Source organism: Camelus dromedarius, chromosome 1, assembly GCF_036321535.1.
Source record: "Camelus dromedarius isolate mCamDro1 chromosome 1, mCamDro1.pat, whole genome shotgun sequence".
Lineage (NCBI taxonomy): Eukaryota > Metazoa > Chordata > Mammalia > Artiodactyla > Camelidae > Camelus > Camelus dromedarius.
Genome location: NC_087436.1, coordinates 88,966,159 through 88,981,916, shown reverse-complemented (window position 1 = coordinate 88,981,916; position 15,758 = coordinate 88,966,159). Strand labels below are relative to the sequence as shown.

The 15,758-nt window shown below is 35.7% G+C and overlaps 1 protein-coding gene across 4 annotated transcripts in view; it reads left to right on the top strand.

Moving 5' to 3' along the window:
- The window catches only part of ATP10D (ATPase phospholipid transporting 10D (putative)), an 82,109-nt gene that overhangs the window by 17,980 nt on the left and 48,371 nt on the right, over positions 1 to 15,758 (top strand). For all 4 annotated transcript variants that reach the window (XM_064486908.1, XM_064486919.1, XM_064486904.1 and 1 more), the window contains exons 4-8: positions 5,947 to 6,151; positions 8,355 to 8,440; positions 14,687 to 14,793; positions 15,066 to 15,197; positions 15,608 to 15,735. In XM_064486908.1, coding sequence (XP_064342978.1) covers positions 5,947 to 6,151; positions 8,355 to 8,440; positions 14,687 to 14,793; positions 15,066 to 15,197; positions 15,608 to 15,735 — 658 coding nt within the window. The remainder of the gene's footprint in view (positions 1 to 5,946; positions 6,152 to 8,354; positions 8,441 to 14,686; positions 14,794 to 15,065; positions 15,198 to 15,607; positions 15,736 to 15,758) is intronic.

The window sequence follows — 15,758 nt, the reverse complement described above, 5'->3', positions numbered from 1 at the left end:
GGGAAAGAAAGGTGAAATGTTGGTAACAGTCTCTGCCCTCAAAACATAGCTGTAGGGAATACTATTTCACAGTGATTATATGATGAACAAAATCCATATTTTGACCAATTTTAAGATAGCTAATGCCAGATTTAGTGAATGGAAAGAATACTTCTTATACATATTTTGAAGTACAGATTCTTGTACATAAATAATTGCTGATTTTCAGTGCCACTTTAGAGCTGATACTGTGTGTATTTGCTTTTCTAGGTTGCTCCAAAAAGTTCTAATCCTGATTTTCTCTGTAGTTGTGTAGCCTTGGGCAGATCACGTAAACTAGCTAAATTCCAGTTCCCTTCATTTGAATAAAACAGTATAGGACAGTATGCATAGTACCTAGCCCTTTCTAAGTGCCAAGTAAAGGGTAGCTATTGTGATTATTGTAGGTGAATAGTGACTATAAGCTAGAGTTTTTGTCGCATTATCAAGTCATTTAATCAATATTTGAGAATTCCTTAAAACATTGTATGATTTTATAAATATTAAAATTGCCTAATGGAAGACCTGCTATAATTTTTTTTCCCCCTCAGGTGTCCTTTTATACATAATTTGGATCTATTTTAGACAATTTGCATATAAATTTATATGAGATGCAGTATTATTCTCAACTGTTTTGAGGTCTAGTCCAAGATACCACTTTATGATTGCATTTCTTAATAGAATTGGGTAGCTCTTTATGTCTTTTTATTATATCCTATTTAATTAGCTTTTGTTTGGTGTTGTAGAAGAAATAATGCCTATATTCTACCCCCCCCCCCCCATTTGTTCTTGGAACAAATTTTAAAAGTACAAAGAAGTAAAGGTGGGCTATAAGACCATGCATTGCTGGTGTAAATGAGTTAACTTAAATTCCTATGAAATACAAAGAAATTACTTTAGAGGACAAATTATTTCTCAGAAAAATTAAGTTGAAAGTATGGGGCCATTAAATTTTGCAAGCTTTTGGAAAAAGCATATTAACATTTCTGTGCAGATAATTTGGTTCTTATTTGTAATAGGTAGTCTTTCACAAGGTGTTTAATTTTCTTTGGGAAACTCTCATTGGGAAATAGCAAATGTCAGTATAGAAATTAAACATTTAAACCCTGTTATACCCCAATTAAGTTAGAATGAACTACTATAGAAAACCTGACTTTCTTAAGATTGCCTTTAAAATGGCAGCCTTTTGTAAGGTTTTAAGGTTAGCTTCAAAGATAATAGAAGTGTGTTGAAAATAGAACTATTAATCATCCAACAAATCTAAGCGCCTACTATATTATAGGCACTGAGCGATTTAGAGATTTAAACAAAAAAAAAAAAAATAGATAAAATGCCTGCGCTCCAGGAACTTGCATTGTTTTCTGATCTTTAAACATCACCATATGGTTGATTTTAGGAGTTTAAAAATACTAGCTGATATTTATATTTTAGGACCTTCCCATAAATCCATAGAATTTCGTGGTTCTTGAAATGAGACTAAATACCAGTGTCCTTCTAAGATATTAACCTAATTTATGTGTGACATTTTTCAGTGCAGTGGTTCTTGAGATTCACTTTCTAATACACTATTGAACCATGTTTTGTTTGGTGGTCATTGGTAAGTTACTTTAGCTGGGAGTAAAGACTAGTATTTGAGAGGTGGGCTCTGGAGCTACCTGCCTTGTTTCAAATCCCAGGACTGCTAGGAAGTACGGGACCTTGAGCCAGTGACTTAACCCGTCAAAGCCAGTGTTTTCTCATTTATAAAAGGTGCAGGAGTGGAGCATAGTACATTCATAGGACCAACTACATAACACTGATAGAAAAATTAAATGACTTAAATATAAAGCATCCAATAAATCTTAGCTGCTCTTGTGTCCAATGATTATCCATTATTTGCTTATTATAAATTATTTCTAGTATTTCATTGGAAAAATACTAAAGATCGTCAAAAAGAAAAATTCATAATTTCACCCTTTCTTGCTTTAGATTTGTTAAAGTAAGAAGTAGAAGTCCACATTTTCCACCTTTTATCCAGTGGAGTCACTGTCAATAACATGTATTCAACATGTATTCTTCCTAACTTTTCCCAATGCTTATGGAGCAGAACTGTGTGACATGGAACTTTTCAAGAAGCAGAAAGGATCTTGAAGTTTGCCTGAAGAGGGACTATGAGAGCTGTATCCTGACCCATGAGAGTCATACAGAAGCCCAAGTATCCAAGCAGATGCAAAAAAATTCTAGTTGTACTTTTAGGCTGTGTGAGAAGAAGGAAGTCCTTTTACTAGTTCTCATTTAATTCTCTACCAGGAAGGAAATATGGCCTCATTTTGAGTCTACCACGATGACAAATTTTCAAAGCTAGTTAAAACTGGCAGTGAGCATTGTCACTTAGCTTGTTGCTTTCACCCCGTGCCTGTGTCCTTATGCCTCTGCTCTCAGCATGAGTCCTCTCACCGAGATACTGTCCCACCTTCACCTTACTCACCTTGATCATCCTTCAGGACTCACCTCTTCCAGAGCTAAATGCCCCAGGCGTTTGCTCCCTTAGTGGCCGGTGCATACCTCTCTCTTATGAAGTAGCTGCTTGTGTCCCTCTTTGAGATTTTGACCATAACTTCTGTAGGGTGGTGACCATATCTTAATCACTTTTGTATTCTTAGCACCTAACATGGTAACTGGCATAAATTAATATCAGTATATGTTTCCTGCCCTGAACTAGCTAGCTGTTGAGGAAATTAGCTATTTTATTTTTAATCCTGGTTATGCACCCCAAGTGGGGAAAAGTGAAGTTAATTCAGTTATACAGTTGGCTTCGTTTGAATTTTGTTCCAATGTAGATTATGGATATTTGTCCCTTAGATGAATTCTACTTCCTGTATTTGAAAGATAAAATCCTTAATCCTAATATTCAAGTCTGTCTTGTCTCCCTACTTTCACAAATTCTCAGCACAGCTTTCTTCATAGAAAAAGTAGAGGTCGTGGTAGCTCACAGTGAAAAAAAAAATGTGACAACGAATATATGTATGTTCATGTATAACTGAAAAATTGTGCTCTACACTGGAATTTGTAGAGGTCGTGGTAGCTCACAGTGAAAAAAAAAATGTGACAACGAATATATGTATGTTCATGTATAACTGAAAAATTGTGCTCTACACTGGAATTTGTAGAGGTCGTGGTAGCTCACAGTGAAAAAAAATGTGACAACAAATATATGTATGTTCACGTATAACTGAAAAATTGTGCTCTACACTGGAATTTGACACAACATTGTAAAATGACTAGAACTCAATAAAAAAAATGTTAAATAAATAAAAATATATAGCTACCCATCTCAAAAAAGAAAAAAGAAAAAGTAGAGGTCATTAAGCATGAAGAGTGTATCTCGGTTCCTTCTTACACGTCTTCACCTCCTCTCTTCAGACGTTACAGGAAGCATTAACTTCCCTCCTTGTAGTAGTGATCCCTTCATCTGTATTCTTAGTTCCGTTCCTCGGTGCTTCTCCGCAGCCTCAACCAGCACCCCCCACTCTGTCCTCTCTCTTCTACTTGCCTTCTGCATGGCTTCTTCCCTGCATGTTATGTGCATGCTCAGCTCTTTCATCTTTCTATCCTTCAACTTTCCACTGCAGTGGCTACTTTCACCCTTTATTCCTTTCGTAGCTAAACTTCATGAAATATTTGACTTCTTTACCTTCCAATCATTCCCTGATTCACTGGAGGTCTCACTCCCTTCTTCACTCTCCCCATCTACAGTTTCACACTATCAGCTTGATAGCAGACATCCTAATAATGACATACCACAGGCATGACCTCTTTGTGGCCTTTTTTTTTTTTTTTTTTTTTTTTTTACAAATGACACCCTTTTAGAAATTTCCTTTTTTATTTTTGTGACAACACTTCCTGTTGGGTCTTCTTTTACTTCTCTGTCACCTTGAAGTCTCTTTCCTTATCTGATGTCATATCTCATATTTTTACCTAGTGTCAGCTCCCCTCTACGTACCCAGGACTTCTAAATTTATATTTCTGCTCATGAACTTCAAGTCAGAATACTCAAATTGCTGGACCACTTCAATTTTATATCCTACTTCAAATAAAAACTTTCCAAACTAAATTTATTATCTTCCCTATGATGCAACCAGTTACTTCTAAAATCTGGGACATGGTGAAAGGCATCATTCATCATACAAGTTAGAAACCATAGTGCCATCCTTGATAACTTCTTTGCATGTAATAAGACATAAAACTTGATTATCTCTAGTACCCAAACATATCTTGATTTAACCTCCTTCCATCCATCCTTTGCTACTACTTTAATTCTAACCATCTTCATCCCTCCCTTGAATTATTTCAATAACTTTCCACTAGTTTCTTGGCCATTCCTATCCCTAACTAGCCTGCCACCCAGCAGTCCATCCATTACTCTGTAGCGAGAGTTAGCAAGTACAAATAGAATCATATCCTTCTGTGAACCTTTAGTGATTTTTCCCTCGTCTCTGGAATGAAATCCCTGATCCTAGGTATGGCAGTAGGACTGAACCTTCAAAATACTGCCTCTGCCCACCTTTTTGATCTTACCTCTGTTACTTCCCTCCATGGAAGCGTGAACAAGTGTGTACAAACACTGGGGGAAAAAAGACTGATAAAACCATTGATTTGCCTTTCTCCATAAACTAACAAACTCATGTGTAATTAAGGATTTCCTTTAGTTGGATTCAACCAGATGCATTAGATATTTTGGGAGAATGTGTCCTGAAAATGTTCTTCTTAGGTAGCCCTTTAAGCTAAATATATCTTGAAATAACTACTGTTATTCTGTATAGGAGAAGTTATACAAATATGAGCTTAGAGTGTCATTTCTATTTAATATGATACATTTATTTTTAATATATAGGCCATATAGCTTGGACTATAACTATCTCCCAGGGTTCTTTTGACAATGAATTTGAATATTGAGCTTCAGAAATGTAATAGAAAATAAATCCTTACTTTTAAAATAAGTACATTTTAATGACAACTAATATTCGATGATACAAATTTCCTGATTTTACGCTAAGAAAAATGCTTTGTGGAGCCTAATTCATGCCATTGGTATGAAAGGGCATGAGAAATTTGGCAGAAACTTTAACGTGAAGCAAGGTGTTTAAGGCAAATCAACCTCAACTGATGTCTTTCCTTTAGAAAGAGTTGAATATATAGATGGAAAACTACACCTTTGAAAAGGGTTAAAGTTTGCCATTCTTCTTCCTGGGGATCAGCTGCAGCCAACTCAGGACTGTTTTAACTAACAGTGTTTCTGTTAAATGATAATTAGAGGTGTTAATGTGGTGGTACAATTTTTAAAATGTTGTGTCTGGGTATTTTTTTTTAATTTTCTTTAATTTATCCATCCTGTCTGCCACATGGGAAGCTCTCTGAGAGCAGCTGATACGTCTTGTACACTTTTGGATCCTTGACACCTGACCAAGGACAGCATACAGGAATTGCTTCATACATGAACAAGCCTGCCCAATGTTCATTTTCATTTTATTCCAGGATTACTCAAATAGCATAATGGTTCAAAATCTCACAGGAAAAAATAACTGAAAAATATGTTTTGGCAGCCTAGTAACTCAATTTTCAGATGAAGCAAGTTGTGGCATCTAAGTTTTACCAATTCTCTGTCTTTCCCTTTTAGCATTTGATGGATTAAAATTCACCCTCATACTTTAAATTATATACTAAAATGTAAAAAAACACTATAACACAGGAACTATATTCAGTACCTTGTAATGGCCTATAATGAAAAATAATGTGAAAAGGAATATATATATGTATGAATGAATCACTGTGCTATATACCGGAAATTAACACAATGTTGTAAATTGACTATATTTCAATTTAAAATTCTTAAAAAATATATGTATTTTGGGCTTGATATTCTTTTCAAACTTTTATTTTCAACTTCAGGAAAGAGAAAAAATATGTCGACAGATGCTGGAAAGATGTTACCGTTGGGGACTTTATTCGCCTTTCCTGTAACGAGGTCATTCCTGCAGATATAGTGTTACTCTTTTCCACTGATCCAGATGGGATCTGTCACATTGAGACTTCCGGTCTTGATGGAGAGAGCAATTTAAAACAGAGGCAGGTGGTTCGGGGATATGCAGAGCAGGTAAATAATGTGTTTTCCTCTGGTAACATTAACGTTTTCTTTTCAGAAGATGACTGAGCTCATTTTCACCTGCACAGAAAAAGAGATTTTTAAATTCATTTTTACCTTTACAAAATGCAATCCCAGAAGGCTTAATCCGGTTCCAAATATCAGTCGAGATGTGCTATATTTTATAGGTAACAGATATAATGGCTTCAAGGTTCAAACATGTCAATCTGGCAATCATATTTTTGGAACTGAATTTAAGAAACCTAGCAAATTTTGCAATTTGGAAAATTTTAATTTTGCAATAGAAATGATCAACTTCTAATTTATTTTTCTTAATCTTGGATTTTTATATGTTACATTGTATTATCAATTGGTCATTGTTCATAAAATCTACAATGACTTACATACCAAAGCCTTTTAAGACTTGTGTAACTTCTCATTCCACAGAGCTTCTGACCCTTCCCCATAATGTGGTAAGGGAAACAAGAACTTTGAAGTTATATTAACACAAGTTTGAATGAATCCCAGCTCTGCCATTTAATTACTCTGTGACTTTGAGCAGGTCTCTTAAACATTTTATTCCTGTTTCTTTATCTTAAAATGGAAATGATGATATCTCCCCAATAGCATTGTTGCGAAGACTCAGGTGCAGTAGTATATATAAAAACGTCATGCATAGCACCTAAAAACAGGTTTTCCTCCCCTTTCTCTGGAAGCACCTGTGATGAGATATTTTAAAATGTAACTTTTTTTTTACTTGAACTGCTATTAAGTCAGATTTCTTATATGTTATACACTAAAAATATTTTAGCGTACTAACATCCTTATCTTCGGTATATTCCATCTTGTCACAGTAAGTCCATCTTTCTCCCTAGAGATTCTTTAGATCCTCTGTGATTATTACGCTTCTCAGCTTACTGTCATTGCCACATTTGTAAGCATTCTTGTACCTAAAACATTGGTAAAAATCTTATACAGCTTGGAATTCTGCTACATACCACTGAAGACCTGCTTTGAGGGTGATACCAGTTGATTAATCAGCAAACTTTGAGTTCAGTCAAGGCTGAGCTCTCCAGAATCTGATGACCTCCATTGTCATCTTGGTTCTTAGCACCTTCTTGTTTTGAGACCTTCAGCAAATTACTGATCCTCTACGTGTGGCTCTTCATCTGTTAATTGGGCCTGATTATAGTACCTACCTCATAAGGTTGTGAAGAAGAAAATAATTAAAGATATTTTAAGGGCATCATATAGATTCTAGTTCATCAGAAGAACTCAGTAAATATTGATTATTAGCAAATCAAATCATAGGATCATACAACTCACATTTTCCAAATGTTTGCTGATATACATACAAATATTCTGAGATATATCAATAGCATTTATCTTATTAGCCAAAATACCATATAAAAAAGGAAATGAGATAAGGTTGATGGGGCTTGTTCTTACTGTGCCTAATAGAATCCATGCCTATTTTCTTTCTTTTTTTATTTTCGTTAAGTTAGGTTTTTTTGGAGGGGTGGGTAATTAGGTTTACTTAGTTGTTTTTTTTGTTTTGTTTTGTTTTGTTTTTGCTGGTGATACTGGGGATTGAAATCAGGACCTCGTGCCTGCCAGGCATGCACTGTGCCACCAAGCTTTACCCTCCCCTCTCCATGCCTATTTTATGTCAAGACACTTTGCATATTTAATCTTTGGTTTTGTGAAGCATTCTAAAATTACTCTTTGATCTATTAGAGAATTTTTTAAGATACTGCTATCTAGCATATTTTGATTTTTTTTAAATTTGCTGAGATCAAATGTATACATTATCAGAGTACTCATATATATGTACACTTAATCTCAGAAACTACCTATATGGTTTAAAGAATAACGACAAAAATATATTCAGCTTTTCAGTGTCTTCTGGATAAGAGTGTGCACTGTATGAGTAGAAAGAAGTTGTCTTCTGCAGGGAGAACTGCATGGATTCCAGTATATGATTCAGACATTCTTATCACCTGAAGATGTTTATTAATGTTCTAGGACCATTACGATCTCATATATTCATTAATAATTATGTCTGTACTTTCCTTCATTTGGGCAATTTGTGACATAAATTTTGTGACAAGAATGCCTTAGTGTTATTTTAAAAATTGGTGAAAGGATAAACACTTAAACCTCAAGATATAACCTTGAATTTTTGTTTTGTGATTTTTAAAAACTATATTTTCAGGACTCTGAAGTTGATCCTGAAAAATTCTCCAGCAGGATAGAATGTGAAAGTCCAAACAATGACCTCAACAGATTCCGAGGCTTCCTGTGAGTGATACATGACTAATTGTGGGTGTGAATGGAATTGTATGTTGATTATATTTAACTCCAAAAAAAACAAAAAACCTTTTGTGTTGTGTACTTATACCCAAGTTAAATCAGTAAAGGCTAAGCCACCTATAAATTTGGCTTATTTTAATTATTTGATAAATATTAACCTTTGTATATATTTAAAACAACAACAAAGCCTTGTTCTTAAAATAATCCTAGAATTTCTTTCAGAAGTGTATGGATGTCTTATGTGAGCTCCAAAGTTAAGCCCAGGACATGTTAGTTATTTGGAAGGAAGTGTTTGGACAGGCCTGACAGCTTAAGTGACATGACAGGATGGTGTCCTTCTACCCCATTAGAATTAGAGTGGCAGGTGGACAGTTCACTTGGTAAGTTAGTCAATGATTTTGAAACACATCTAAGAAAAGTTATGGAAAGCCACAACGGTTTTCATTCTGGAGGCTTCCTGTGGCATCCACATCTCTTTCCAAGGGCAGCTAGAATTTAGGGTCTTACCTGACTTCAGGCTGGCTTCTGCCACTTAAGTGCTCTATTTTTTGAGCCAAGTTACTGACTCTTTTTGATCCTTCCTGATTTTTAAGAGGAGTCAATTAGACCTACTTCATAGTGGTGATCTTGTGAGAAAATGGTAGAGAAGAAAAAAGTTCCTAACTCATTTTTTGAGACCAGAATTATCCTGTTACCATTAACCTGATATCAAGAGAATATGAAGGGATTTAGGGGAAGATTAATATCCCTTATGAACACAGATGCAAAAAATTTACACAAAATTATAGCAAATCAAACTCAACAATACATAAAAGGATAATACGTAATGACTCAGTGAGACCTATACCAAAAATGTAGGCTTGGCTTAGCATTAGAAGATCAAGCAATGTAATTTCCTGTATTCAAACTAAAAAAAGAAAAACCAGGTGACAATCTCGTGGTCATAGAAAAAGCATTTGAAAGACTCTAACTTCCATTCTTGCAAACTGAAAAAATAAAAAACGGAAATTTCTCAACCTGATGAAAAGTGTTTATTTAAAAAAAAACTCTACTTATTGTTGAAAGACTAAACACTTTTCCCCTCAGATCAGGAACAAGACCTGGATATTGTCTCTCACCACTTTTATTCAAGACTCTCCTGGAGGTTCTGACTAATGTAGTCAAGAAAGAAAAGGAAGTAAAATCATCAAATAATAAAGAAGTAAAACTGTCTTTTATTCATAGATGGTATGATGGTCTTTGTAGAAAACCTGATGAAATCTACAAAAAAGCTACTAGAATTAATAAATGAGGTTAGCAATTTTGTAGGAAATAAGATCAGTGTACAAAAATCAATTATATTTCTGTATATTAGCAATGAACAGATATTGAAATTTTTTTAAAAAATCAATTTATAGTAGCATCAGAAAAAATGAAATATTTAAGAATAAATCTGACAAAAGATGTGAAAGACCTGAACGCTGAAAACCACTGAACACTGTTGAGAGAAACCGAAGAGCTAACTAAATGGAGAGACATACGTTGTACATACATTGAAAGACTCAGTATTGTTAGGATGTCAGTTTTTCCTCATCTTGATCTATAGATTCAGTGTAATCCCAGCTGAAATCCCAGCAAGGATAATTTTTGAAGAAATTGACAGGTTTATTGTAAAAATTTATGTGGAGATGCACAGAACTCATCTAACTAAAACTACTGTGAAAAAGAAGAACACATGTGGAGAGCTAACACCGCCTGGCTTCACTTTGGCACAAAGGTAGACCAGCAGGTCACTGGAAAAGATTCTAGACTCCAGAAATCGACCCAGACACTTAGGGACTACTGGCTTTTGACAAGATGCAAAGGCAGTTTAGTGGAGAAGTGTTAAGTCGTTTTAACAATTGATGCTGCAGTAATTAGACATCCATACTCAAAAAAAAAAACAAAAAACAAACCCTCAATCCAGACCTCTCACCACTTAAAATAATTAACTAAAAATGGATCCTGTACTTAAATGTAAGCCTGAAATTATAAAACTTAGAAGAAAACATAGGGGAGATCTTTGGTATCTTGGATTAAGCGAAGATTTCTTAGATATAACACCAAAAGCACAATCCATAGAAGAACAAAAATAAGTAAATAAAAGAGCTTCATCAAAATTAGAAATTTATTCTCTTCAAATGACATTACTAAGTGAATGAAAATGAGTCACAGACTGGAGGAGAATATTTGCAGTGCATGTATCTGATAGAGGACTTGTATTTAGAATATATCAAAACTCAGTAATAAGTAGGCAAATAATACAGCTTTTTAAATGGTAAAAAAAAAAATTGAACAGACATTTCATCAAAGAAGATACATAAATGACAAATACCTGTGTGAAAAGATGCAAGTTAAAACCATAGAGCTACAACTGCTAAATTAAAAGGACCTACTGTACCAACTCTTCACAAGAATGTAGAGGAACTGGAACACTCCAATACTGTTGGTAGGAATGGAAAATGCAGCAACCACTTTAGAAAATAGTTTGGAAATTTCCTTAAAAGTTAAATACACATTCACCATATGACGTGGACATCCCACTCCTAAGTAGTTACCCAAGAGAAAAGAAAACATTTATCCATGTACTAATCTGTACACAAACAAGCAAAACAGCCTTGTAATAGCCTGAGACTAGAAACAATCCAGATATCCATCAACAGGTAAGTGGATAAACAAATGGTGGAGTATCCATACAAGGAATACTACCCCGCAGCAAAAAGGAATTCACTAGCAATACATGCAGCCATGTGGATGCATCTCAAAATAATTATGTTGAGTGGAAGAAGCCAGGCCAAAAAGAATACATAGGATTTGATTTATATAATCTTCAAAAATGAAAGCTAATTTATAATGATAGAAAGCAGGTTAGTGGGTACCTGGGATCGGGGGGCAGGTGGGAAGAATGGATTACAAAAAGGCATGAGGAAACTTTGGGGAATGATGGATATGTTCACTTTCCTGATTGTGGTGATGGCTTCACAGGGGAAACATCAAAATATCCATTTTTACACTTTAAATTTTAGAGAAAAAGTTATCATGGAAGAAAGTTTAGAACATAGTGGTAGCATCTTTAAGTAGCACCTGATACAGGCAGACGGTAGGGCAGGGACAGGGGCTATGCAATGGGAAAAGGGGCAGGCTTGGTCCACATAAAGAGAGAATGCCAGAATTAAATCATCAAGAATAAGAAGATGCCAGGCAGGCAACTAAATGGAAAGAATGGCTGATATTCCAGGTTAAGGGAGCAACACAGGCAATGGCATAGAAGCCTGAGACCATGGTGCATTTGTGGAGTTATAAGTGGTTAAATATGTTTGGAGTAGGTGAGCAGTAAGGTAGATCATAAAGAGGTGAGATCATGAAGAGACGTTAGCAGATGCCCCTGTCACCAGAAACATGCTCGTAAGCCATCTCTTAGGATGAGTCATTTTCTGGTATTATTTTTCCAGCTGCTGATTATTATAAAATTTCCTCTTGTGGATGTCAGACTAAGGGGCTGCCATTTTTGACCGGCACCTCAGGACCTCAGTCCAGCTTGTACCACCCATCACTGGAAACTGACTCCCCTAAGAAGATCATACTTGCTTCTAGCACAATTATAGACAGGAAGGAATAGGGAGGAACTCAGTCTATCACTGTGTGATTTGGAACATAGATCTCTGCACAGAATCTGACTCAGAGCATGTAAAGTTAGTAGAATCAGCCCAGGTGGGTACAGTAATTTTTTGTGGAATTACTTTTATCTGCTGAACTAGCTCCTTACCGTTTCCCCAATGTGTGGTCTATTCTCTTTAAAATCAGCAAAAATTGAGATGCTCAAGCCCACTCTTGATGGGATTTTGATGGCTTCGCTAATCTTACTCTGACCTTCCCTATTTGTGCCCACTTTGTATTCTGAATATCAGATATCTATCATAGTAGATGTAGTAAAATTTTTATTACACTTATATATTTCTGTTATCAGTCACCTCCTCTTAGACCACAGGAGCCAAGACTGTGTAAGTTTGCTTTTCTGTCCTCAGCATCTGGGTCAGAGTGCTGGGCACACGGTGGATGTTATGTAGGCTCTTGAATGGTTAAGAGCTCCGTGGACAGTCAGTGTCTCACATAGAATCCCACGCCCTAAGTGCCAAATACACACCCATCAAGTGCAGGATGTATTGAGAGTTTGGAGCAGGTGCAATCAAGATAACAGCTAGGCTTTGATGTAATGATGGTAACCTAGAGTGATGTAATGGTGAAACATAAGGATCCCAGGGTGAAAAACCTTGATGCACTAAGGAACTTTGGAACTGATGCTTCTGTATGTTATATCTGTTCCTATAAAGTGCTAGGGATAACACATGCTCTATTAATGAGGATTGTGTGATGCTTGCTTGGGAATGGTACATGGGAATGTGAATGTTGGGATTTAATTTCCTCATCTGTAAATCCAGGAAGTAGAATTAAACTCAAGGACACTGCTAGTTCTATGACCCTGTGGTTGCCTCTCTGTACATAAACCCATATATTTGAAGGAATGTAAACACACACGTCTTAGAAGAGAGTGCTTTACAAGTTAGAGGAGTGAAATGACAAACCTATTTTTCTCCTCCTTTGTGGTATGAAACCTTCTTTGAAGAGCTTTTATTTTCTTTTTCTTCTAATTCCAGGTAGCAAGGATGGCAAATACAGTGACAATTTTTCTATATGTACAAAGAAGAAACAACTTATAGACTGAAGTATATTGCTTGAAAAACTAATTTTAATGCTGAAATTAATAATGCATTTTCACAAAATATGTGAAATACTTTTTGCTCATTTAAAATTTTTTTCCAATCAGTTTGTATTTTTTGCCACTGTAGTAATTTAATCAAACAATTGCTTTGACAATTTTAAAAATGTTTATTACAGAAGATTTGAAACATGTGGAAGCAGGGAGAAAAGTATAATGAACACCCCTAGGCCCTCACCCAGTTTTAACTATTTCATAATTTTGCCAACTTTGTTTCAGTTATCTTCCCACTTCCTTCCACATCCCTACATAACATCATTTTACAGTAAGTACTTCACTATGAGTATAGGAGTAGCAGAAAAGGACATTAAAAAAAAACATAGTCACAACATCATTATCACATCTAACTAAATTAAGAAGTTTCTTGATAGCACTAATACCTAGTCTTTGTTCAAATTTCTCAAAAAATTTTTTTTCTTCAGTATATTCTAACCAGAATCAAAACAAAGTTCTGCGTGTTGCATTTGGTTGATCGGTCCCTAAATTTCCCCTCCTAAGAAATTGGATCATGTAACTTGTAGAATTCATCACATTCTAGATCTAGCTGAGCATCTTTCCTGTGTCAAGTCCCCCACCCTGTCCTTTTGCACCCCCCCCATGCTACTCATTTGTTGAATAAACCAGGTCATTTTGCCTACAAAGGTTACCACTGCAGATTTGGTAGATTTGGCCGACTGCATCCTTGTAGTGGTGGCTAACATGTTTTTCTGGCCTTACTTCCTGAAAACTGCCCAGAGGCACTTTCAGAATCTTATGAAACAAATGGTTTCTGTCCTAGAAAATGACAAGTGTATATGCATCTGCATACATAGACACACACAGGGAAATACTGCATACAATTTCAAAGGCTTCACAGGTCCCCTGGTGCTACAGACCCTAGTCTGATTTGCCCTTATAAAGGCTTGATTAGGTTCCCAAGGAGATGGTCATTTTCTATCCCTTACCATGTGGAGGCCCAGGATGTCCCCTTGTCCATTGGTAGTTCTGTTAAGATTGGTGTCGTCAGCCTCATGCTTTCATCGTAAGTTCCCCACCAGCCTTCCACCAAACGGTTTTAGCAGCCGCTGATCATCATTGATGGTCGTTGATTTCAGCTGGATTGAAAAGGGTAATTTTCTAATTCCATCAAGAACTTTTCCCTCATCAGCTATTAAGTTACCCCAAAATACAATTTCTGCTAAAAAAGCAGTTTATTTCGAGTATTTTTTAGATCTGTAGGACTAGAAGTTGAGAAACAATGAATAATAGAAAACAGAGTTAGAAATCCTTTGCATCTTTTTCCCTGAAATAACAAAAACAATGCATCAGAGATTTGAAACTTTTCCTGTGAACTGCCTAACCTCATACTCCAATCAGGAAAACTCAAAAATCGTGATTTTTATTTTTACATTCCCATTTTTGCTGTTTAAAAATAAATCTGTATGCTGTCTTTCTTACAGAGAACATTCTAACAAAGAACGTGTGGGTCTCAGTAAAGAGAATTTATTACTTAGAGGATGCACCATCAGAAACACGGAAGCTGTCATGGGCATCGTGGTTTATGCAGGTTGGTTACTGACTTTTCACCACTGTCTCCTCTGGGCTTTTCTGCAAGTTAACTTTTCCTGTTTACTCAAAATACAATTTCCAGAAGCAGAAAAGGAAACCCTAGTCTTTGGTTTCTGTTTTTCTAAATGGATCACGAAAGCAAACTAAATTAACAAAATATGTTATGTGACTGCTTTTTATCAGATTGTCTACTGGAGAGTTTTTAAAAGACGATGTTTGCTACCTGGCTTTAACTTGCACATTTTCTGGCATACTGTGTTACCCATATAGGCCATGAAACCAAAGCAATGCTGAACAACAGTGGGCCAAGGTATAAGCGGAGCAAATTAGAGAGAAGAGCAAATACAGACGTCCTCTGGTGTATCCTGCTTTTGGTTATAATGTGTTTAACTGGTGCATTGGGTAGGTAGAATTTGATTATTTCCTGACATCTTTTCAGCAAGATATTAATTTAAATGTGTTTTATTTTCAAAATGATATTTATGAGTTTAAGTTTGACTTCTGTGAAGGTTTTATTTGCCAATAATGCTTTCTTCACATCTTCATCTCTCTCATTCTCCAACCTGAAAAGCATTAATATTGATTATATCCAGTTACATGTAGTCACAGTACTAAAGGGACCTAGGAAGAGGTGTAAAGAGAGAGACTGAGACAGAAGAATGTGCAGCCTTTTTAATTTGAATTTATTTCTCAAAACAAACACTTGGTGTTCAGCCAAAGTAAATACTCTTATCCCGCTTTCTTTAGAAATAAAGTTCTGTATTTGCATAGTGTATATGTAGCATCCTTTTGATGTCTGTGTTTTTTGAAAGGTCACGGAATCTGGCTGAGCCGATATGAACACATACCCTTTTTCAATATCCCTGATCCTGATGGACATGTCATATCGCCATTGTTGGCAGGATTCTATATGTTTTGGACCATGATCATTTTGTTACAGGTAATTTCTCTTGGGCTTATGAC